The 26641-nt window shown below is 37.4% G+C and overlaps 1 protein-coding gene across 7 annotated transcripts in view; it reads right to left on the reverse strand.

Annotated features, from left to right (window-relative positions):
* The window catches only part of ALS2 (alsin Rho guanine nucleotide exchange factor ALS2), an 86187-nt gene that overhangs the window by 54808 nt on the left and 4738 nt on the right, over positions 1-26641 (reverse strand). For 3 of the 7 annotated variants that reach the window (XM_053597517.1, XM_053597521.1, XM_053597518.1), the window contains exons 2-8: positions 19356-19435; positions 17557-17711; positions 12727-13664; positions 9210-9567; positions 6266-6434; positions 4993-5089; positions 1475-1552 (exon numbers count right to left, since the gene is read on the reverse strand). In XM_053597517.1, coding sequence (XP_053453492.1) covers positions 1475-1552; positions 4993-5089; positions 6266-6434; positions 9210-9567; positions 12727-13664; positions 17557-17711; positions 19356-19375 — 1815 coding nt within the window. In that variant the 5' untranslated portion in view covers positions 19376-19435. Of the gene's footprint in view, positions 1-1474; positions 1553-4992; positions 5090-6265; positions 6435-9209; positions 9568-12726; positions 13665-17556; positions 17712-19355; positions 19436-21168; positions 21326-22748; positions 22841-26641 lie in introns of those variants that run through there. The other 4 variants (XM_053597519.1, XM_053597520.1, XM_053597522.1 and 1 more) reach the window with 4 other exon arrangements.

A 26641-nucleotide genomic window follows, 5' to 3' on the forward strand; every position in this document is an offset into this window, starting at 1 on the left:
GCCAGACGTTGTGGTGGGCGTCTGTAATCCCCGCTACTGGGGAGGCAATGGGACAGAGCTTTGCCAGAGGAAGCACTGAAAAAAAAGGAAGAAAGAAAATGAACAACAACAACAAAAAAAAAAGAGTACTTCAAATGAAGAAGAATGATGAACAAGCAAGCTGAAATTAAAAATAAAAAAATATTAAAATCTCACTGTCTTGATTTTAAATTAATTCTCACACATTAATTACAATGATTTCAGATGTTTTTCTCACCCTTCCCCAAATAAAAAACCAAGATCTTAATGCTGTAATTCTTAGATATACAGTTAAAAGATTATGAAACTAAAACCCTATAACAAACTCTCTTGACTGACTCTAAAATGTTAAAAAGAAGTTTGATCTCCAGGGTCTCGTCTCTACATTACAAAACTTTGCTTAGTATAAATAAGTGCATTTTCTAATTCAGTCAAATAAATAACAAAAAACAGCAATGATTTGCTCTCTTTGTTCATGATGAAATATCAGAAACTGAATAGCTTACTACTGAAATGTTTTATACTGAAAATATTTATGATCGGAACTAGAAGTAATAACTGTTTTAAGTCTTTTCTTCCCAGTAAAATTAAAAACACTGAAAAGAAAGGCAACATGTAAAAGTCTGATAGGGATGGATACAGAGTGCATGTTATTTATATGAAATATTGAACTGTTTTAACTGTAGATGACGTTGAAATGATGTTCCTGAAATTAAGATAACTAGTCTTTGTTTTTGAAGTCTTCATTAAGTCTAGAGGTGTCACGTTGTGAAATGCAGGGATTACCAGAATGAAACTCCACATACACAAGGTCCGTATTCCATTGTGTTTTGCTCACCATGCACACTCCCCCTCCACCAAAAAAACCACAGAACCTTTGTATAAGGAGCCAATGTCATTTTGTCAAAAGGACTAAAATCTGCCGATTTCACAATAGCATTGCATAACTAAAACCAATTCATCTACCAGGGAAAAAGTCAGCTATAATTTTAGCTTTATTACAGAAAATAAAAAGATTTACCAAAAGGTTTGCATATCATTTTAAAACACACACAAATGTTACGTAAAAGTCAGATTTACACTACCAAATGTTATGTAAAAGTCAGACTTAATTAAAAAATCAAAGAGTAGACATTTGGTAAAGCTCAGAAAACATACTTATAGAAACACGCTAAAAAAAAGTACTTTTTCATTTTTCACTTTAAAAAAAGCAAAAGAACTACAAAATATTCAATAAACAGGAGATGCTTAAAATTACATAAACATAAACATAAAAAAGGACATTTAGCTTGAAAAAAAGTAGCTTCATGTTTAAAAGAATTGTTTTTAAGAATATCAAAACAAATTTAGGTTATAAACATACAATTGCCTAGTTTTTAAAAATAAAAAATAAAAATATATAAAGTGTTATAGCTTAGAATTCTGAAATAAGTTGCTACCAAGTTCACAAAAGTACCTTCGCAAGACGAGGAACCGTTGTTGGAAAATCAAAATGCCCCAGCTGACCAAACGTATTGCTACCCCATGAGTAAACCTATCAAAAAAAAACACGGCAAAGTAGGTAAGAGTTGTAAATCTGTTCTTGCACATCAATTCTGAACCTTTATAATAATTAATATACATAATACCAATAATTATATATAAATTACTTATAATAGTCTTTCACTCTTTAAAGTAACAGATATTAAGAAAATTCATTTGGGAGTCAGGTGTGGTGGCTTATGCCTGTAATCCTAGCATTTTGGGAGGCTGAGATAGGAAGAATGCCTGAGGTCAGGAGTTTAAGACCAGCCTGAGCCAAGAAGGAGTAATACCCCATGTCTATAAAAAATAAAATAGATAAAACTCATTGACAATCAAGCAGGTAGGGTGATGGGGAGATAGACATATTCACACCTCGTGGGTACAAGGCACACTATCTGCATGAAGGGCACACTTACATCTTTGACTCAATCTATACAAAAGCAAATTATGTAACTAAAATGTATATACCCTTGTAATATTCTGAAATTAAAAAAAAATTTAGAAAAATTAGCCAGGCATGATGGCACCTGCCTGTCATCCCAGCTACTCAGGAGACTGAGGCAGGAGGATCATTTGAGCCCAGGAATCTGAGGTTGCAGTGAGCTATGATGATGCCACTGCACTCCAACTTGGGCAACAGAGCAAGACCCTGTCTCCAGAAAAAAAAAAAAAAAAGAGAAAAGAAAATTTATTTTTAAACAAGATCAGAGATTATGAGCAAATAGAGAACCTTATTTAAGAAGGTGCAGAGCCCAAGGGTTAATAATAACTAACATTTTTCAGGTGCTTACTAACAGCCAGACATTTTTCTTAAAACTTTCCATGTATTAATTAATGTTTAATTCTCACAAAAATCCCTTTTTCTTTTTAACAGATAAGGAAACTGGCCCAGAAAAGTTAATTAGTTTATCTCAGGTCACAAAGTCTTAAGTGCCAAAACCAGTATTTAATCCCAGGAATTACCCTATAGTGCCTCTTACAAAGAAAGTGATGAAAAAAATAAAGGCAAAAGGGCGGGGGGGGGGGAAGGCGAGGAGGCAGTAATTGTGATTTCTTACTCTGTATATAAAAGAGTACTATGGAATAACTAGAAAGCCTTTCATACATGTCACGGTAGGACAAATTTATCCTTTACTATAGACAAAGGAAAATTAGATTACAGATAAAACTACTACAGATTATTATAATGACTATGTAATGAAAATGTTTATTCTGATTATAAAAATAATTCATGGCCATTGGATGAGACTGTGACAGTATAAAAAAATTTTTTTAAGTAAAAACACTTAATCAACCACTTAGAAATGACTAATATTTTGGCTTGGCACTTGTAGCTCAGCGGCTAGGACACCAGCCACATACACCAGAGCTGGCAGGTTCGAATCCAGCCCTGGCCTGACAAATAATAATGACAATTACAACCAAAAAATAGCCGGGCACTGTGGTGGGTGCCTGTAGTCCCAGGTACTTGGAAGGCTGAGGCAAGGGAATCGCTTGAGCCCAAGAGTTCGAGGTTGCTGTAAGCTGTGACACCATAGCACTCTACTGAGAATAAAACAAAACTCTGCCTCAAAAAAAAAAAAAAAAAAAAACAAACAATGACTACTATTATGTCTACTAGATATAACGTATATATAAAATATAAAATGCATTCTTCTTAGCAAAGTATCTCAGGAATGGAAGAAAAAGTATCCAATGTACTCAGCCCTACTATGAAACTAAATTATAGCTTTCACATGAAGACTATAACCCAACTATAGCATAAGACTATGAGGAAAGGGCCAAGGAAGGGGAAGGGAGGGGGGAGGTTTTGGTGGAGGGAAGATAATGGGTGGGGCCACATCTATGGTGCATCTTAGAATGGGTACAGGCGATTGCACTAATGTACACAGCTATGATTTAACAATAAAAAAAAAAGGAAAAAATATATATATAAAATGCAAAATAGGACCATACTATAAATGCTGTTTTGTGACCTGATTTTTTTACTTAATGCTATAAAATGGTATTTTTGTTCAGCAGTAAGTACAGAACTATATTACTTTTGCCAAGCATGGTGGCTCATGACTGTAATCCTAGCATTCTGGGAGGCCAAGGTGGGTGGATTGTCTGAGCTCACGGGTTCAAGACCAGTCTGAGCAAGAGCAAGACCCCATCTCTAACAACAGCCCAGCACTGTAGCAGGTGCCTGTAGTCCTAGCTACTTGGAAGGCTCAGGCAGGAAGATCACTTGAGCCCAAGAGTTTGAGGTTGCTGTGAGCTATGATGCCACGGAATTCTAGGGCAACAAAATGAGACTCTGTCTCAAAAAAAAAAAAAAAAAAAGAAACGGGGAATAATTTTATCAAATTATAAATATTATATTGAATATACTAAATTTACACTCTGCTGATTTAATGATATAGAGAGAAATAACATTTTTGCAACATGGATACTTCTCATCCCAAAATAAAATCTCTCCCTTTACTCCTGTTTTCTTTTAGGATCTTTTAGAAGAGTTTTAAAAGTCTACAACATATTGGCTCTGTGCATTTCCTATTTCCTTAATATTTTTGCTATAATTGTGAACAGCTTTTTTCTCCATGTATGTTTTCTGTTTTATTGTATGTATATAATAAAGTCTGTAATTTTTGTTTATCTTGTAACTGACCATCTTCCTAGTCTCTCATTTTTAAGTCATTTGAGTGATACATCATGTTAATACATTCTCCTTTTCTTTCCTAATGTTAATATTTATATAGGTTATGTTTTTTGGCTTACCTAGTTTATGAAATTTAAAATAAAATCAAATATTAAAACGGTTTAGAATCCTTCACTGGCTTCTTACAAGTATTGATGAAGGATAATTACCTGAATATATTTAAGAATAACTTAAAACAACTTCTTTACTTAGGGTTTTTGTATATATGGGCATGGTGTTTTGTAAGGCTAGAGGTCACTTTCAGGTCCCACAATTTTAAAGAAAAATGTCTTTTGTTTTCTTTTCTTAATGCATTACGGATTTTCTTCAAAGAACAAATAAAAATTCACCAATACCCTGGAAATTTGGGAGTTTTATTTATATTTAAATTCCCACCCCCTCCCGAGGGGGTTTTATTTTTAAATGAGAACACAGTATAAAAAGCTTTTAAAGAAGTCCAGTATTAAAATCCAAGCTCTACTATCAAATGTGTGACTCTAGACAACTGACACAATTTCTCTTAATCTACTTTCCTCACCTGTGAAATGGAAATAACACCATGTAAAACACTGAAAAGCTAAAATGAAATATGGTATCGTTGCCTGATAGACAGCAGATACTCAGTCTTACCATGTTGGCCTTTCATGAAAGCAAGATCAGATTGTATTAATGTACACAGCTATGATTTAATAAAAAATAAATAAATAAATAAACACTCACAGAAAATCCTAAAAAAAAAGCAAGATCAGCACTGAATATTTGCCTCCTACCTGGGATTTTGCAGTAAGTGCAAGAGAATGGTAACTACCCGCCTCCAGATGGATTACTTCTTTACCATCCAGACATTTTACACACAACGGTTGAAGCCTTAAAGAAAAACACATACATACACATACATAAATCAAACTATTTTCAGCAAAAATCATGGCCTTTCTCAAATTATAGAATAAGTGATTTCATATAAACATAAATATTTCAAAAGAAAACACTAAAATAGAAATGGATATATGTTCAAGCTAAATATCATTAAGTAATTTTAGAAAGGTTTTAATTTAATCTATGTCTACTAATCACTAACCCCCATAACACAGACTCTGTTAATAATCTTAAAATTATAAACGATTTTATATAAGCAGAGAGTATACTTAAAATATAGTGAAATATGAATATAATCCTAGGCTGGGCATGGTGGCTCACACCTGCAAACCCAGCCCTCTGGGAGGCTGAGGCAGATGGATTGCCTGAGCACACAGGTTCGAGACTAGCCTGAGGATAAGGGAGACCCTGTCTCTAAAAATAGCCAGGCGTTATGGTGGGCACCTGTAGTCCCAGCTACTTGGGAGGCTGAGGCAAGAGAATCACTTGAGCCCAAGAGTTTGAGGTTGCTGAGAGCTATGACGCCACGACACTCTACCTCTACTGAGAGCTACGAAGTGACACTCTCTCTCAAAAAAAAAAAAAAGAAAGAAATATAACCCTAGAGGAAAGTAAGGTAATTTTTTTTTAATTCCATAGTTACCTTCACACTGCTAAGAATAGGAACATTTATATTCACTTGCTGCTTTTGATTCCATTTATACAAACTTCATAAATATCTAATTTGTTAATATCATAAGAGTTGCTATAAAACAAAAATGCCAGTTTTTCCCTGACGTACATGAAAAGACATAGTTTATTGTTTGAGTTAGTTATTTTGACAGTGACAAAGAGATTTTTGGGGGGTTAAAAAAAAAACCCAGTCTGCTTGTTTTCATAAGTTAAAAATTGGAACCATTCCAGTATTCCAGTGAAATACAATCTTATCCCCAACACCCGTCCCTGTACTCCAAGATGAACATACATCAGAGAAGACATGGAACAGTGTACATGGATACTTAAGTTCTTTGTTGTTAAGAACAAATTCTACACCAAGGTATAGCTTTTTATCAGAGTTAATAGTGCATGATAATCCGAAGCTAGAAAAGACCAGATTTCCTCTAGGAGGAAAGTGACAGGAGAGGGGTTATTTGTTCAAGCCTATCAGTAAATGCTGGTAGCACTCACCTAGGCAGAACATCGCCATGCCCCAGCTGTCCTTCCTTCCCTTTCCCCCAGGTCCACACCTCTGTTCTCAGAGAAGGCAGGAGCGCATCTGCTTCTCCACTATATGTGGGGGTTAGAACCACTGTCCTCGTTTTCACCCGTGCAGCCTTTCTTAAGAGCCTGGGGGAAACTGAAAACCAACCAGAGATGGAGTAAGGAACGAAGGGCCAAAAGAAAAGAAGATATTTTGACAAATGGAAGATTTTCAAAGAAATGCACTACTCATGGTATTTTTGAAGCATATTTTGTACATTCTCTGCAGAAAAGGGGATTTAATAGTCAAGTGAGACTGTTAAATATTCCCTAGTACCTTCTATCCTCCCACCACTCTCCTGCAGACTCATAAACACATCAGCATATAGAAGATGCTGACAAGCCCTGTAACTAAGAGCCCTGTTTAAATATGTTTAACTTATTTAATATTTGGAAGCCCTGCTTCCAACATTTGGTCACAGGATCCTTTTTTACATAACAACTAGTGACACCAAGGCTGAAAATATTTTCCCCATTTCAGAGCACAGTTGAAAATTAAGAGCCAGGTATGGTGGTATACACCTGTGGTCCCAGGTACTCAAGAGGCTAAACCAGTGGTTCTCAACCTTCCTAATGCAGGGTACCTTTAATACAGTTCCTCATGTTGTGGTGAGCCCTAACCATAAAATTATTTTCGTTGCTACTTCATAATTGTAATTTTGCTACTGTTATGATCGTAATGTAAATATCTGATATGCAGGATGTATTTTCATTGTTAGAAAGGGGTCGCGACCCATAGGTTGAGAACCGCTGGGCTAAACCAAGAGGACTGTTTGAACTCAGGAGTTAGAGGCTGCAGTGCACCTGTGAAAAGCCACTGCATTCTAGCCTGGGCAACACACCAAGACCCTCTCTCCTTAAAAAAAAGTCTTTCTAAGCCTAGGTGTAAGTTCAAATATATTATGAATACTTGTAATAAAGGATTCATTTTAGATATAAAAATTAAACATTTCTATTATGGGAAAAGGATTGTAAAAGGGAAATACTAAAATGCTTTTGTATTTTCCTTACATATTTCAAATTATTTTATAGAGAAGGTACATAATCTTTTAAAAGAATGCCATTTTTTATAGTGTTCAAAATTATAACACATACATACAACATTATATAAATACTATTTGATGCCAGGATCAATTCTGAAGAAAGTAATCAAATGTCACTAAGAATAGACTTAGTCATTCAGTCATTAACTTGTGGGCCACAGAAAGTGACCATCCCTGCCTAAGATCAGTATCTTTTCTGGGGATACTGATATCATATGTATATATACAGAGACTCAAATAAACCTACTTGAAATTTCCTCAAGGAGGTACTGCAGACAATTTTTAAAGGAGAGAGGGAATCAGCACATGTGAAATTTTTCTTAAGATACTTTGGGTTACTAAGTAAAATTTAGGATGTAAGTCCATTAGTGGGAGTGCATATTTCATATGATGTAACCAAATCATTCCACATTTGTAGAGTTCAAAGAGATACAAATATATACTTAAAATGCTAAAGGACATTTAAGAGTAAGAAAAATTTGGCACAAGATTCTCCTTCAGAACTTTACAGAACATCCACATGGGGGGTGGGGGGATGTATTTTTTTTTTTTTTTCAAATTAACCAGGCCTAAGGGTTTTACTTGTATAGATGAAAATCTATTGGCAATGAAAATTAGAAGGCAGGCTCAGAGAAGTGCAGTAAAAGAAAAAATGTAAGGAACAGGGACAGAGTAGAAAGTTAAGAAATATTTATGCTTTCATAAAAATTTATTATTTATTTCATAAATTCATTATTTATTTATGAAATCACTTTCTATGGCCCACAAGTCTAGGATTCCTAACTTTTGAGCTTTGCACAAAATGGTATAAAGCAGGAGTTGGTAAGTTTTATTAGCCCATGGGTCAAATAAGGTCTCCCCACCTGTTTTTGTAAATAAAGTTTTATTGGAATGTAGCCTCACTCATTCATTTATGTACTGTCTACATCAGCGGTTCTCAACCTATGGGTCGAGACCCACAGGAACTATATTAAAGGCTCACGGCATTAGGAAGGTTGAGAATCACTGGACTACACTTTTTATGGAACAACAGTATAGGTAAGTAGTTGTCACAGAGAATATATAACCCACAAATCATAAAAGATTTCTCTTTGGCTCTTGACAGAAAAAGTTTGCCAATTTCTGGTCTATTGAAATGCTTCTCAAACTTTAAGGTGCACACAAATCACCTGGGGGGGTCTTATTTTGATGCATATTTTGATTTAGCAAGTTTGGAGTGGAGCTTGAGATACTTTCTACATTTCTAACAAGTTCCCAGATGATGTTGATGCTTCTGTCTGCAGCCCCCTTCAGAGAAGCAACAATTCTAAATGGTTGAGACTGCTGAACAACTGATTGAGAAGTATAGCAGAAGGTTGCTTGTGGTATTTTTAATACTTTAAAAAGTTTACTGCTAATAGTTTTGAAAAATGAAGTTTTCTCTTACTGAAACTTAAAGACTATCTCCTTTTCAGGTCAAGTACAGGAACTCCTCGCTTATCCAATGATCATATCTGCAGCCTTACTTATCTGGAGTATAGGTCCCAATTAGGAAATAAGAAGGGTATTGCTGCATTACAGAACAATAAAGTAAGATTCATAATAAAGCTCATAAAAAGAAACAAACCTCAATAAGAAGCTATGTTCTATAGCTATTTCTAAAGCAAGAGAAATAGGTAACCTTTTTTCAAAAACCACCATTTCAGTAAACAAACATTAAAATAAATTTTGACACTTGAACATGTCAGTTTTGTAATCAAGAAAGCTAATTGTTTATAATACAGCACATGATGTCAGAGGCCTCCTGGATTCATCAACAATCAACTGGCAAAACCTGGTTATTTCCTTACCTTGAGACAGCAATCCTGGGAGAGAGAGTCTTCGGCTGCCTCCCTCTGATTCTTCTTCTCTGATATCCACAAGACTTGAACTTTTCTTTCCTTGCATTGATTCCTGCTTAACCTGTTCTTCTCTGCTATCTTTCAAGCCTTCGGGGCCTATGGCACTACTGCCTGCCTGAGCTCCAGTTTCACAAGGGGGCGTACTATAAAAGTTCATAACCTTCTTCAGTGACAAGGCACCAGCTTCATATGTAGCTGCCACTCTCACACCAACAGCAGATGCACAGGAGACCACTAGGCTGTTCAGAGCTGAGGTGCTGGTGGTTGATGGACTGTGAAGATGAGGAATTGCTTCTTCCACAAGAGGCTAAAATATACACACATGAATATCATGAATATAACCCCTTTAGTAATCAAAACAAGAAAATTTAACACCCATCACTACCTGCCTGCAAGAATCTAAAACAGCAGGAGAAGGTCTCTCCCTCTTTAACTTAAAGGTGTTCCCTCCTGATTATGAAGTTACCATGTTAATGGAAATGCGTACTCAAAATATAGTTCCTTACTGAAAGCACTTCCTTTTGTCTGGGTGTTGTATTTTTTTCCATGGTATTTAAAAATAAGCCCCAGATGCTTTTACATTATTACGAATAGTATGGGGGGAGGGGGAGGAAAAGGAATAAAAAACACTGCCTTTAATACAACGTGCATTGTGACAGTCCTAAATAGAAGATTGAAAAAAAATACAAATTTTATTTTTGATCACTTTAGAAAAATGTACATACATTGCCACTAAGAAACAGCAGGAAAAATTATGTTATATGAAAAAAAGACTTTCCCTGAAATTTTTCATAAATGGAAATTTAGAGATAGCATATACACAGAAAAAGTTATGCCTCGACATTATCATTCTCCAAATTATGTTCTTAAGTTCAAATGCTTTTACTGTCTCATCGGTGAGTTATTTTCCATGAGCCAGGGGCCAGACCAGCTGCAGAATTACCTTTGCTCTTGCCACCACAGAGGGTAAATGCGGCAGGTTAATAATTAAACATTTGGAACCAATGTACTTAGTGTGATTCATAGGTGCATTAGCAAGTCAAACTCAAGTTTTCTAATATCTTAGTGACAAATCAGTTGAAACTTAAGCTGTCAAACACCACTGTTTACCAAAAAGGAAAATCATTAAATGTACCTACCAAACACACAAAAAAAGCTCCTGGCTTATCAGCATAGGTTACACAGGCAAATTTGCTTCTTATTCTACTCAAAGATCCCAATTGGTGTATATATATAAAATACATTCCTTAATTTGTCCTGAATTAAAAACCAGACCAATATATATATTTAACATTGGCTTCAGATGTTCTTAATGGAAATAATTCCTGCTGCATAGCACAGTGTTGACATGTAGTAGGTACTCAATATATTTTATTGAATTAAATAGTAAATTTATGAGTTATTTCTGTACAAATGAGTAGTCTGTAATTAAAACAGTTGGCAAAATAAACAAGCATACCATGTAAAAACAAAAGATAAATAGAAAGCCTATTATTTCTTTGGCAATACAGTTGTCATATCTTATTCAGAAGAACCAAGAGTCAGTATTTCCATCCTTTGTTTACAAAGGCTCATAACAGAAGCGTCACGTGATAGTGCTTAGGAGGGACTATTTTGGAGAGTTCTTACCCCAAAGTCACAAAACTCTACCTTATATATTTTTAAACTATTGTTCTAACTGGCTGCTTCTGCCTATCTGTATTTAAAAATATAAGTAAGTTAACAAATAAACCTCCCCCCAAATAAAAACAAAGTACATGACCAGTAATTTAGTTATAAGGCAATTTGAGAAGTCCCAATCAACCAATAATGTTTTGGCTTACTTCCCAAAAGTAAGACACTCACTTATATCTGGCCAGGAAAGAAAAATTTGCCCTTAACACATAAATTCCTCAGGAACTGAGACATTATTTACACAAAATAAATTAAATTTAATAGGAATACACAGTGTCAAGGCTAGCATAAGGAACAAAAACTTCAAGTGCTTAACAGAGTAAGTCCAAAGGAAATTCAATTTCAAAATGATGGTAATCTAAAAATCAAATGAACTACACATAATAGCTTTTAACTTCAAATTTAGTAAGTTAGAGGAATGAGTTTTGAAAAGCATGTACAGTTTAAGAATTTTCTAAATGCATTCTTGTTAAATTTTTATTACTTTTGTCTTGTTTAGATTTTGTAATACCTTTCTCCAAACAGCTTATTCTTACTTTTTTTAAAAAAAATTTCAGATATCCACAAGGTTCAGTGAATAGACTATGAAATAAAGACTATTTCTAAAAATACCTCCATGTTCTCATTCTGACAGAGTAAATAACAAGGAATAAAGAACCTATATGATCCCCAAAACCTGAAAAAAAGAAAATCACAGGATAGTTCTTTTCTGATTAGATGTCTTTGTTATATTTTGTTTTCTTATCTTAGAGTTTTGGTAAAAGCAAAATCAGAAGGCTACCCTAGGAATAAAACACAAAAATTTTCTTTTAGAACAATTTGTTCTAAGCAGGGAGACTCAAATTTTACTGTATATTAATGGCAAATAGCTTTTGTTCATTTTACTCAAAGTTTTCAGAATGAATACAGTTTTTTTGGGAGAAAGTCTCACATTATCACCCTCGGTAGAATGCCATGGTTTCATAGCTCACAGCAACCTCAAACTCTTGGGCTCAAGTGATCCTCTTGCCTCAGCCTTCTGAGTAGCTGGGACTACAGGTGCCCACCACAATGCCCAGCTATTTTTAGAGACAGACTCTCTTTCTGGCTTAGACTGGTCTCGAACCTGTGAGCTCAGGCAATCCACCCACTTCGGACTCCCAGTGTGCTAGGATTACAGGCATGAGCCACCAGACCTGGCTCCTGAAAATAGTTTAAATAAGATAAAGAAAATATTGCCCAACCCCTCAAATATAGCCTCTGAAGCCTTAGACTATTGCTATAACTGAAAAAAAAAAAAAAAAAACCAACTCAAATATGTAACTGCATGTAAGTTTTAAATCTGCCACATGCCAACCTTCCCTGTTAAAGAAGGAAAGGACTTCCTAGAATTTTGGAATGTAGCACAAATACAAGTAAGAATAATCTTTGTGAATATATAGCTACTATTCAGGAGCCCACTAAAATTCAGTACCTTATTTCCCTCAACAGTGGCTAGAGAGAAGATATGTATATTTATCAGGAAATGTATAGTTTTACTAGCATGGAAAAAATAAAAATAAAAAATGGGATTTTGCTACTTACAAAACAAACCAAGCATGACATCTTTCAACATCATGAAGGACCAGAATGTGAATGTAAAAAGTGATTCTGAATTAATTCAAGTTCTTTCCTTATCTAGGATTACCTTATAAAACAGAATTGCAGTCAAACTCAAAAAATAAAAAGTACTTAAACATTTTAAAGATTCTAAAGAACAGCTGATAGGGTTCAATTCCAGAAACACATTTATGTTATAAAATTTAGCAGGTACCTGAGGAGCTGCTGGCTTTTCACTGTTCTCTGAGTCCTCTTTTATTGAATGATCGGACAGTTTCTGCAAGTGCTCATTTACTGCCTGGGTGTCAGGGTATGACGGCATGTTTCTGGCAGAAGACATTTCAGTTGTTCCCATGATGTTCTGTTGGGAAGAAATGGCATCGCCACCGGTGGTCTGAACACTTCCCCCATTTAGTTCAGTAGCAACAGGCACGTCATTTGCTGCAGGAGCATTCTCAAATACTGATCCCTGGCCACCAAGGGTTTCAGGTGAGGGGCTTATGGCAGCGTTGGCATGGCCTTCTGCCTGGGATTCTGACAGTGTCACACCTAATGGGCAACAATGGCTGTCTGATATAATCACATGATCTTCTTTGTCAGTCATGGTGATTAAGAGCTGGCTGCACTGGTTGCATCTTTCTGGCACTGGCTTCAAATCCTGAGAAGGGAGGCATTGTACAAGAGCTAAGCTGTGGAAAGCACCACAGGCAACTTGGAGCACCACTCGCCCAGCGAGATGTTCTATCTTTTGTGGCTTTGTCACTGGGAAGGTAGTGGTGATGAGACCCAATTGACAACCAGTACCCCATGCCCAAATCTCTCTGCTGATTGACAACGCCAGAGTGTGCTCCTCACCACAAGCCAACTGCAAAATCCTGACTGATAGCAAAGGACTGGTCTCAGAATCAGAAATGCTGACAGGATTTGGTTCTGGCACATACTGCTGGTTAGCTACAGCACACTGGCCAGCAGAATTCTCCCCCCACATGTACACTACACCACTTTCTGTCACTGCTCCATTGTGGAAGCTTCCTGTTGCCACAGTAACAACATATAGCCCAACCAGGGCATTTTCTAGAACAGGGCTACTTGGACAAATCTCTGCTGGTTCACTTCTCCAGGGAAGGGTCCCAAAGCTGTAGACCTCACCATCTAAAGGTTTAAAAAAAAAAAAAAAGGAAAGTGTTAGTGAACTAACTAGAAATTTTATTAGCAAACTTTTTGCCCCTATACATTTAACAAAATAGGATTTTCTTTTTTAATTTTTAAAAACACAGTTATAGAGATTTGGTTGAAGTATATGGTATTTTACATTCATTCATCTTTTCATAAATAACACATTTTAACATTCTGTATTATGGGGAGAATTTCTACAATTTACAGGAGGCTACTCCTTTCCTTCGGCTTCTTCCTACAAACTCCAGTCCACTACTAATGGCCACCACCACAGAATATAACAGAAGCAGATTCCAAGTATTCGAGGACAAAATAACAATTACCTCAAGACAAAAGAAGTAGAAGATAAAACACACATTCACTGATATCTAGAACATTCACTATTACTAAACAAGTCAGAGCAGCAGGAAATTATGCAATGGAATAAAAATACCAGAGACTTATTTTGGCCAAAACTAAAAAATTAGCTTTATGCCTCTAAGTTGTACAGAAAGCACCAATTGTTAACAAGACATGGCTGTCTTCATGTTGTGTATTATGTTATGTATAATTTTTATTTATTTATTTATTTTTTTGAGACAGAGTCTCACCATGTTGCCCTCAGTAGGGTGCCGTGACGTCACAGTTCACAGCAACCTCAAACTCTTGGGCTTAAGCGATTCTCTTACCTCAGCCTCCCAAGTAGCTGGGACCACAGGCACCCGCCACAGCGCCCAGCAATTTTTTTTTTTTTTTAAACAGTCTCAAGGCTTCACCCTGTGTAGAGTACCTGTAGCGTCACAGGTCCAGTAACCTCAAACTCTTGGGCTCAAGAGATTCTCTCGCCTCCCAGGTAGCTGGGACTACAGGCGTCTGCCACTAACACCCGACTATTTTGTTGTTGTTGTTGTAGTGGCTGTCCTTGTTGTTTTAGCTGGCCTGCGCCAGGTTTGAACCCGCCAACCCTGGTGTATATGGTTGGCACCCTGCCCACTGAGCTATGGGCACCACCCAATGTATTATGTATAATTTTTAAACGCTACGTATAATCCACAGGTGAGTGTGGTTTATCCTAAATACTTTGGACCAGAAGTGCTTTGGATTGGGGATTTTTTCCATATTTTGGAATATTTCCATTATGCTTACTGGTTGAGTATCCCAAATCTGAAAATCCCAAATTTGGATGACCCAGTGAGCACTCTCTTTAAGCATCATGCTGCTACTCAGAAAATTTTGAATTTTTGGAACACTTCACATTTCAGATTTTTGAATTTGTGATGTATATAATGTACTAGGTACTAAAGAACCTTTCTCACATGACATTTGTTTACAAGCAAATCATCATAACAAAACAAAGCCAAATCAAATAAAGTTGTCAGAATGACTGTGTAGCATTAGAACTAAATAAAAGGCAATAATGAATTGGGTACACAAATAATGATAACTTATTTATGTCCAGGTATGCTACCAACTCTGAACTTCACTACAGCACTGGGAAGTTTGGGAACATGTGCACATAATTTATGCTGGCTAAAAATTCAAATGGAACAAAAACTTGACTATAGGTTTTGAAATGTTTTTTTGTTTGTTGTTTGGTTGGTTGTTTTTGAGAGAGTCTCATTCTTTCGCCCTGGCTAGAGTATAGTGGCATGTTCATAGCTGACTACAACCTTGAATTCCTGGGCTCAAGCAATCCTCCTGCCTCAGCCACCTGAGTAGCCGGGACTATAGTTGAATGTCACTATGTCCAGCTAGTTTTTTCTATTTTTAGTAGAATGAGGTCTTCCTCTGATTCAGGCTAGTCTTGAATTCCTGGCCTCAATTGATCTTCTCGCCCTTGCTTCCCAAAGTGCTGGGATTAGAGGTTGTGTATTATATTAATTCATGTTGTGTATTATATTGTGTATAATTTTTATTTATTTATTTTTTTGGAGACAGAGTCTCACTATGTTGCCCTCGGTAGGGTGCCATGACGGCACAGCTCACAGCAATCTCAAACTATTGGGCTTAAGCGATTGGCCCAAGGGTGCCAATAGGGTGCTGACCACATACACCAAGGCTGGTGGATTCAAAAATAAGACTCATTCCGATGGCTCCCATTGCTCAGTGGGTAGGGCACCGGCCACATACACCCAGGCTGGTGGGTTGGAACCCAGCCTGGGCCAGCTAAACAACGACAACTGCAACAAAAAAATAGCCAGGCATTGTAGTAAGCGTCTGTAGTCCCAGCTACTTGGGAGGCTGAGGCAAGAGAATTGCTTGAGCCTAAGAGTTTGAGTTTGCTCTGAGCTGTGACACCATAGCATTCTACCAAGGGTGACATCAAGTGAGACTCTGTCTAAAAAAAAAAGACTCTTTCTGAAATCTGGAATAATAGAGTAATATATTTTATAACAAAAAAATAGAGAAATTAGAAAGAAACCGTGTTTATGCATAAAACCAGCAAACGAATCTAAACTTTGTTTCCTAGAATCTGCATTCCCTTAGTTTCTAGAAGAAAAACACAAAAGCATTATTTAACAAATTACTTATTACAAATTAACATATTACTTAACAAATGCTTACAGAGCAGATGATCATAAATTGGTAAAGTCAATGGCAATCTTTGCCCACTCAAATTTGCCATGACTGAGTCGATAAAACTGCCATCAAGATTAAAGGCAAATCTCTATATAATTTATCATGTATGTTTCTGTTACAGATTCATAGATTTTATAATATGGTCTTGTGAGCTGCTATTTGTGCCTGAGAAAAATTGTACTAAACCAGTACAGTCAAGTGGCTTACAAAGCAGACTTTAAAATCTGACAATCTGAGTTCCAATTCTGACTCTGACAGTTTAACAGCTGCATGTGCTTAGGAAAGAAAATTCTTTTTTTTTTTTTTTGTAGAGACAGAGTCTCACTTTATGGCCCTCGGTAGAGTGCCGTGGCCTCACACAGCTCACAGCAACCTCCAACTCCTGGGGCTTAAGCGATTCTCCTGCCTCAGCCTCCCGAGTAGCTGGGACTACAGGCGCCCGCCACAACTCCCGGCTATTTTTTGGTTGCAGTTTGGCCGGGGCCGGGTTTGAACCCGCCACCCTCGGTATATGGGGCCTGCGCCTTACCGACTGAGCCACAGGCGCCCCCCCAGGAAAGAAAATTCTTCAACCTCCGTGACTGCCAGTTTCCTTATCTGTGAATAGCAATGGTAGCTACCTCACAAAGTAGTGAAGATTCAGTGAGATAACATGGGGAAACTACTCAGGACAGTGCCTGGCACACAACTGTTGAGTAAACATTACCTGTTGTTACTATTCTGATATATTTAATAAACAACAGCTGTAGCGAAAGAATCACTGAAAAGGTAAATTTTTTTAAAGGTTTATTTCTCATGTATTTATTACCACAAAATTCAAAAACTATAATTCTTTTATTCTAGATAATGGTATATTCTAATTTTTTTTTTTTTTTTTTTGAGACAGAGTCTCACTGTCACCCTCAGTAGAATGCCGTGGCGTCACAGTTCACAGCAACCTCAAACTCTTGGGCTTAAGTGATTCTCTTGCCTCGGCCTCCCTACTTAAGTAGCTGGGACTACGCCTGCCATGACACCAGGCTGTTTTGTTGCAGTTGTCATTGTTGTTTAGCTGGCCCAGGCTGGGTTGAAACCCGCTAGCCTGGGTGTATGTGGCCGGCGCTAGAACATCTGTGCTACAGGTACCAAGCCAGTATATTTTAAATTTAAGAACTAATCTTATTTCTGGTAGAGGAACTAAGAACATATTATGAAAACTGACAGAGTTCATTAAGAACCCCAGTATCCAGTAACTCCCTTACCTGAGCTTATCTACTCAGGCATGTATTAGCATCTGAGTTAGTATTTGTTAAGCCGCTCTTTTCAATACCTTCGGTCAGAAGAACTCCATGTTTCACTCCCAGGGCTGCTTGAAGGACAGTCTTTCCTCCCCAGCCTGGCAATCTCTCTGGTGTTATGGGAAAGGATCCTGCCTGCCAGACATGAACCAGGCCTCTTTCTTTGGATCCTTCTGCCTCTGTTGAGCTACAAATATCAGGAAAAATAGTTTCATTTCTTTTGTCATGAGACTGTAGCTTCTACATGGGATAACTGGGTCAGACAGTTTAACTACCATCTATTGGGCACCTTGGTTATGACATGGGAGCCAGGACAAAACAACTATCTATACTGAAGGCTAGAGGATAATCTAAACCCACAAATTACCTATTTCCATCTAAGCAGCAAACAAAACCTGGGCTATTTTTGGAAATTTTACAATGTGGTAGCATGAAATTTCAAGACTCTTAACTTCCCAACATTAACTCCTTGTTTAGATATAAAAGTTACAACACATCCCAACCTGAAGTCTCATTTTAAAATTTTAGTTTCTAATTGGTAAAAAGTATTTGATGAGGAAGATATGTGAAATAGGAATCCTTATTTCATTTTATGTTAAGTTTAATTTAAATACAGGGTGTCTGGTTTGGCGCCTGTGGTTACGGTGCCAGCCACATAAACCCAGGCTGGCAGGTTCGAACCCAGCTTGGGCCAGCTAAACAACAATGACAAGTGCAACAAAAAAATAGCCAAGTGTTGTGGCAGGCGCCTATAGTCTCAGCTACTGGGGAGGCTGAGGCAAGAGAATCGCTTAAGCCCAAGAGTTTGAGGTTGCTGTGAGCTGTGAGGCCAAGGCATTCTACCCAGGGTGATAGCTAGAGACTCTGTCTCAAAATAAATTAATTAAATAAATAAATAAATTTAGAGTGTCTATAAAATAGTGTGCAATTTTAAATTGCACAGCAACTTCATGAACACCCTGTATATAATTGCTATTTAAATTGCTAAGAATCAAGTTCATAATATACACCAGTAAAATCCTTTGTGCCTTGCTTAAGTTCCAGCCAAAGAATTCTATCTGATGACTTTAGTTCAAAGAATACAAAGCACACAGCTGCCTAATAATGGCCACAGCCTCACTGCCTCCTTCTAAGAAAAGTGCACTTAAGATAACATTTTCTTTCACATTAAGTTTTCCTATGTGCCACCACTGATGGTATATTTTTCATTTTTTTTCCTACAACACTGATGACAAAATTTTAATGAGGCACAGAAACTCTTTGGACTACCTAGGAATTTCTCTGTGTTTGCTAAATAATATTCCCTTAAATTACATTTGGACATAACCAAGGTTCTGCAAAAAAAGGAAGCCACAAATTTAACCTTCCTTGTAAATACCTTCCATGATTTTCTTTTTTTTTTTTTTTTTGTAGAGACAGAGTCTCACTTTATGGCCCTCGGTAGAGTGCCGTGGCCTCACACAGCTCACAGCAACCTCCAACTCCTGGGCTTAGGCGATTCTCCTGCCTCAGCCTCCCGAGTAGCTGGGACTACCCTTCCATGATTTTCTAAAGATGGAAAATGATTACAATTAGTAAGGCTACTTCTGAAAACCTAAAATTATTTGTGAGAAAAATTAGCATTGAGAGCTTTAAAATGATAAAATGAAGACATCTAGTGCCGCTTACAAAGTTTGTCACTTTAATATCTTCCTTTAATTAATTAAAAATGTCACTATTCCCACTTAATAACCATCACTAAGAAAATTAAACTGAAGAGAAACCATCCGTGTGTGAAGCTGTTTGCTGTGTCTCCATAGAAAGATAAGCAAGGAGGAAGAAACGGTTTTACCTTCTCTTCTTTGAGTCCATCGGTCAGTGAGGACACTCCATTACCAAATCATTTCCTCTTTGCAAAAAGTATATCAAGACCTAAAGGGTAAAAAATCAAGGTAAAAACAAAAAGCAGTGCAAGAATATTTTGTCCCTTAGGTTTATAAATAAACAAAGCAGCCCTCTAACAAGTGTACATTCACTGGGAAATGAATATGCAGTAAAACTATTTAAACTATTTCATATCTTGCCTGCTGAAGTCAAACATGGAGACCAAGCCGGCCCACTAAGCTTATAAAAATGCCAGTTGACTATCAAATGTAATGTCAGAGGAAGAAAAGACTATGGACAATTAAGCTGTACTTTTTCAGGCAAAAGATTTTTGTTTGTTTGTTATAAAGAAAAAAGTTCAACCTAAAAAATCAATGTGTTAAATACAAAAATTATATACACATTAAGATTACTTTTTAAAAAATGATCTGTCTGGAGCACAAAAAGATTTAAATACCAATTAACTGAGAAAGATTTCCTAAAAATCTCTTCAGTAATGTATCAGATTCAAGTAGTTTCAATTTACACTTTTCACTAATGCACCAAATTATCTCATTGAAACAGAAAGTTTTCCATTTATTGAAACTAGTAATATTTTCTCCAAATCAATCTCAATTCAAGACAAACCCGCCTTATAATACAAAAGACTGAACAAAATAAATTTGAATTTTAAATTACCTGCTTTAAAATCCACCATTCAATAGAAAAGAGTAGCATAAAAATTGTGGTACAAATATCATGGCCCACCAGTTTAGAAACTCAATGTTTAACAAAAAAAGAGATGGAAAAATAAACAAGCAGACAGAAATGCTGAATGTCTTTCAACTCAGAAGTTCACATTTTAAAAGGTACCAAAACAAAAGCCATATAAATACTGGGGCCAAATCTGTGATTTTTCTGCAAAAGGATATGACATGGTCACTGTACTCTGGAAACAGCCCATACTGGCAGGAGTGATCTAGGACCCATCTGTTTCCTCCAGGTTGCCTGTGAATTCTTAGCGTTTCCCATCTGTATATCTGAAGGAAATTACTTTCTACCTAATGCTTATTTTGAAAAGATTTTGAATCATTTTAAGTTGGAAGAAGGGTGCTATGTAAACAAAAGATATACCTGAATAAATCAATGAATGCTATTAATTTAATAAATACAATTATTAAGTGCTACTATGCTTTGTGAGTGATTAGTAGCAGTGTATCAGATTCAGTTCCCTTCAGTTTCAGGGAAATTCTAAAGCCAGACCTAATTTCTGCTTATCTATCAGAGATCAAGGAGTTACTGAACCCCTGATTAAATTTCAACAATACCGACGGAAGCCCGAGATGTCCTCTCGGAGAACACGGAAGTACACAGGCACACCCCACTTCACACAACTGACCCGCTGTATGCAAACATTTTGTCCTATGCATGACAATCAAAAATGTTGAGAAGCTTCTGGTAAAACGAACGAAGCAGTTAATCTTCATTCTCTTTTACTTAGACTTTTTTTTTTTTTTTATTGTTGGGGATTCATTGAGGGTACAATAAGCCAGGTTACACTGATTGCAATTGTTAAGTAAAGTCCCTCTTGCAATCATTTTTATTTAGATATTTGAATACTGTGTTCTTAAAATTAAAGAACACAGTATTTTAATGTAAATACTTACATTTTACAGTAAATTAATATAAAGTAATTAAACTCTCAGTTGGCCTTACTCCTTATTTATCACTACCACTTTTTTTGAAACTCAAATGGAATTAAAACTCTACAAACTGTTTTACAACTTTCTTTTCTTACTTACTATAATATACGGTACATGGCAGGCAGATTTATGGTCTCCAAAGATATTCAGGTCCAAATGCCCAGAACCTGTAACTGTGTTAGGTTATGATCAGCTGTTCTTAAAATGGGGTGATTTTCCTGGTTATCCAGGTGGACCCAACATAATCTTAATCATCCTTAAAAGTGAAGAAGAAAGCAGAAGGAGGGTCAGTGAAAGATACAATGATGGAGGCAGGGTCAGAGCAATGCCACATTGAAGTTGAAAACAGAAGAAGGTAGCCATCAATCAAGGAATTCGAAGAGTAAGGCCAGCCCTCTGGGACACTGAGGCGGGAGGACGGCTTGAGCTCAGAAGATTGAGACCAGCCAGAGCTAGAGTGAGACTATAAGGCTACAAAATAGAAAGAAAAAAAATTAGCCGGGCATCAAGGTGGGCGACTGTTATTCCAGCTACTCAAGAGGCTGAGGGAGGAGGATGCCTGGAACCCCAGAGTTTGAGGTTGCTGTAAGCCACGCTGTTGCCATGGCACCCTAGCCTGGGGCAACAGAGTAAGACTCTAGCCTCAAAAAGAAAAGGGGTCTGGGTGGAATCCATAAGCTGAAAAAGACAAGGGAAGAACTCTCTCCTAGAGCCACCAGAAAAAAGTCTAGCCATGCAGACCCCTGGATTTTATCTACAAAACCTATGTCAGACTTTCATCCTACAGAACTCTAACACGTTTGTGTTATTTTAAGCCACTAAGTTTGTAGCAATGTCTTACAGCTGCAGTGGAGAAGTTACATACCCAGGTCCTAATTAAAACAATAGCCGGGCGTTGTGGCGGGCGCCTGTAGTCCCAGCTACTCGAGAGGCTGAGGCAAGAGAATCGCTTAAGCCCAGGAGTTGGAGGTTGCTGTGAGCTGGATGAGGCCACAGCACTCTACCGAGGGCCATAAAGCGAGACTCTGTCTCTACAAAAAAAAAAAAAAAAAACTAATACACTACTTCATAGACATCTTTCTATATCCGTATTTATAGGCCTACTTCATTTTGTTTTAATGGTGTTTACTATGTTAACTTCTTTCAAGCAGACATACAGCCTGAAACTCAAATAGGGTAATGAGAAAAAGAGAAATGACTGCCAAGGAAACATAACTAAAAAGGAATACTGAGCTCAATGTGGAAAGCTTAGGCTATAAAGTTTTACCCTTGCACACATACGTAAGGGTGGTTATTTACTAACGCCATTTATTATAAAATTCTTTCTCAATTATGTATCGATACCAAAAAAAAAGCAAAAACTTGTCTTTCTACTATTGTTATGACTGCCTCACCATGAAATCTGTAAGACTTGCTTCAACTATTCGAATAGCATTTAAACTTATGTTCTTTCATTGTTTTACATTTTAAATTGCTATAAAATTGCCAAATCATGAGGCTTCCTTGGGGATATTTTTCCCCAGGTGAGCTTTAAGGTCCTTACTCCACATTCCTTTGGAGAGTGAGAGCTTTGTACTCTGCTGCTTTTCTTCTGTTATGGTCACTTTCCTCCATAGCCTGGTCTGACATTAACCAGCTCTGATAAAGCAGCTGTGTGATGTTGTATAAACAGCACTTACTATGGGGTCCTCTCTTGCCTCGCATGGCCCCTCTACTGATCAGTGGCATCTCTGTAAAATGAGCAAACCAGATTCCAGCATTTACTCCAGCTATGAAGTTCTAGGAGCCACAAAACAAAGCTAGAGTCACTGTAAAGTATAACACTTTGTACTTCAAATTAGCATGTTCTTCTCATTGAAATGTAAAGTAATTAAACTCTCAGGTGGCCTTTTAAAACAAAAAGCAAACCTTGATTCTTAATGAATCTAGGCCATTTTTAGGTCCCACTGGATACATACCCTTCTGCTGCATTTAACAGAGATAAACTGTCTCACACAAGCCAAGGATATTGTTTAAACATCATGATCTGGGAGTGCTCTTAAAAAAAACATCTAGTGTAGATGTCCTAATTATTGCTAGAAAGAAGAGCTATAAGCCATCTACAGGTGTACAATACATTAACCAGAAATCCAAAATCTAAAAAGCTCTAAAAACTTAAAGAAAAAAAGAATTTTAAACTCTTTTAAAAGAATTTTAAAACCTAATTTGAGCGAAATGCAACTGATAGCAAAATCTGATCTGAACTAATGTAGGGTTACTATTTTTATTCTTTTAGTACGAATATTCGTATATCTTGCTATAGAAATATTAGTATGAATATATACTAATACCACCAGATCCCCCAGGAAATGTTAGATAACATATGGTTTATGTACCTTATTCTAAAAAGAAAAAAAAAAATCTAAATTCCAAAACATAACCTGCCCCAAGGGTTTTAAATAAGAGTAGGAACCTAAAAAATGATAATCATCTTGTGGTATAAGTTCCCCTCAACTTTTAACTATTTTACACTGAATTTAGTTTATTTTATACACTTTTAACAGTGATTTCACTTTGGAGAGGACACCAAGTTACACTGCTTATAGTGGGATTCTATGGATGCTTTAATAAATTTATGACAATGATTTACATCTGTTTCAAAAGTTTTAAGCCAATTTTATGGTGAACTTACTATTCAAATTAATTTTATGAGGAATACCCTGCCTGTGAGTACTCCCTGGCTTATCTTCTTGGTGTAGAAGGAGGAGGGTTCGGTGCTTTCATTTCATCCAAGGCAGGCAATTTGGTGAAGAAAGGGATGAATGAACGAGAGAGGTGCTGCAGGGGCAGAACAACGGCTAGGCTAGGACTCGGTGATTAGACACAGCTGGGGGACAGAGGCGCGGCCGTGTTTAGTGGTTCCACTTACGGAAATGGGGAAGAAGAGTGAGGGAGAGTGAGGATTAGAAATGAAAGATAAGATTCTCGGAAGATAAGACTTGTTGTTGGCCCCTGCAGCTCAAGCGGCTAAGGCGCCAGCCACATACACCAGAGCTGGCGGGTTTGAACCCAGCCTGGACCTGCTGAACAACAATGACAACTACAACCGAAAAACAGTTGGGTGTTGTGGCGGGCGCCTGTAGTCCCAGCTACTTGGGAGGCTGAGGCAAGAGAATCGCTTAAGTCCAGTGGTTAGAGGTTGCTGTGAGGCGACAGCTTGGGGCTCTGTCTCAAAAAAAAAAAGAAAGAGAAAAAAAGATTTGTTGTTTATGATAAGTTAAAAATGCCCGCAAGAAATCCAAGAATACATCTCAAGTGAGCAACTGCAATATATAAGCATGGAGTTCAGAAGAAAGATCTCAGCTGTTGATATAAACTTGGGAAGGCATATGGATAAAATCTGAAATCAAGATAACGTCCTTAGAGTATGTGTAAAGATAAAAGGTCAGTCTGTAAGGAGCTCCTGAACCTAGACACTGGACAGCATGAGGGCCAAGAGAGGGAAGTGAGGTGAGAAGTGGTCTGAGAGCAAAGGGAAACTTGGGCAAACAACATATTTCAGGGAGGAAAGTCAAGGCAGCTGGCATTTTGTAAGATAAGAACTAAAAACTGGGCTTGGCGCCGGTAGCTCAGCGGCTAGGACAGCGGCCACATACACCAGAGCTGGTAGGTTCAAACCCAGCCCCGCTTGCCAAACAATGACAACTGCAACCAAACAACAGCCGGGCGTTGATAGCAGCTGGCACCTGTAGCCCCAGCTACTCCGGAGGCTGAGGCCAGAGAATCACGTGGGCCCAAGAGTTAGAGATCGCTGTGACCTATGTCACCCTGGCACTCTACCGAGGGCAACAAAGTAAGACTCTCTCAAAAAGAAAAATAAAAATACAATAAAATAAAATCTCCGTGGAAGCAGGGTAACTGTTATCTGACCCGCTAATATATCCCAGCTACTTAGCACAGTCCTGACATATAACAGGTACTCAATAAGTATCTGTAAATAAAAAAGTTCCTGCCCTGAAGGAGTTCCCATAGTAGTTTGTTCTCTTTGTAACTAGAATGGCTCTCAACAGAGTACCAATACGCCATAAGAAAGCTAATTTACACTAGGAAAGCTGGGTCCTCCTAGTCGCATTCTCCTGTCTGCCTCAGTGGTTTAAAATAGGTATTTTGGCTGGACACGGTGACCATGCCTGTGAACAGCCACTGCACTCCAGCTTTGACAACACAGCAGGATTCTCATCTTTAAAATAGATAGATAGGGCAACACCTGTGGCTCAGTGAGTAGGGCACAGGCCCCATATACCAAGGGTGGCAGGTTTGAACCCGGGGCCTGGCCAAACTGCAAACAAAAAATAGCTGGGCATTGTTGTGGGCGCCTGTAGTCCCAGCTACTCAGGAGGCTGAGGCAAGAGAATTGCCTAAGCCCAAGAGCTGAAGGTTGCTATGAGCTGTGATGCCACAGCACTCTACTGAGGGCGACAGAGTGAGACAGAATAAGATAGAATAAATAAGAAATAACAAGACAGATATTTTGATTAAAATAGTAAAATAATAACAATAATTAATAGTTACAAAAGTAATGATAGTGTTTAGAAGGAGTAGACTTTTGGATAGGAAGACGGTAAAATAGAGGAGCAAACTGTGTGATAATGCCCTGAAAGGAATGTGGACATTGTGACTTGGATACAAAAGTACTACAGATTTCATGCAGCCATTCCCACTTTCTTTTTAAAGTTTGAGTTGGTTACATTTTATTACAACGTAGTAAATCAGAGTTTATAGAGTGAATACAGTAAACAATAATTTAAGGCCCTAGTAAATGCTTAATAAATATTTGCTTTTAGAGCTCAGTCAATATGTTTATACATGGATTAAGGCAACCTTTGTTTAAACACCTGATTTACCAAGAATCTATACATCAACAATTGCTACTTCCAAGATGTCCTGTCACTGAAGCCTGCACCACTCATACAGAAGGCTGAAGAAAACTCACCTTGCACAGAAGTCTTGACCAGTCAACCAACCACCAAGAAAGGCAGAGGTCACTTCAAATCCTGGCCCTCTCAGCCTCGGCTGCTGCACAGGAAGCACTGCCTGATACCACTATGGAGGCTGACCAGCCTTTAAATTAAGACTCACCATAAAGGTGAGTAAATTCAGTAAATTAGTCCACTGGATAAATTCAGTAAGCTAGCCAAGAAAGCTGCTTATTATTTATAATGTTGTTACTAACAAAATGCACTTACTAAGGCATTAATTCAAAATATAAATTCCTGGACTTCAGAGACTACGACTTATTCCTGGTACACTCTTGTATCCACAGTAACCACTCTTTACAATCTGTCTACATTTGAGTACTTGAATGAGAAACATAGCCCTTGATCATAAGTTCCAATCTGCAGACCTCCAAAAGCTATAGATTTCTAGTGCCTATAATAAAAGTCAATAACAGATACAAAAGGAAAGTGTCTTCTCATAACAGAAACTCTCCTACATAATTTGCTAATGGTATTACGTATTTCCTAAGGATAAAGACACTTTTATCTCATGTCAATTCACAAATATTTGACAACCCAGGGAAGAATAGTCCCTT

This window comes from Nycticebus coucang, chromosome 7, assembly GCF_027406575.1.
Source record: "Nycticebus coucang isolate mNycCou1 chromosome 7, mNycCou1.pri, whole genome shotgun sequence".
NCBI lineage: Eukaryota > Metazoa > Chordata > Mammalia > Primates > Lorisidae > Nycticebus > Nycticebus coucang.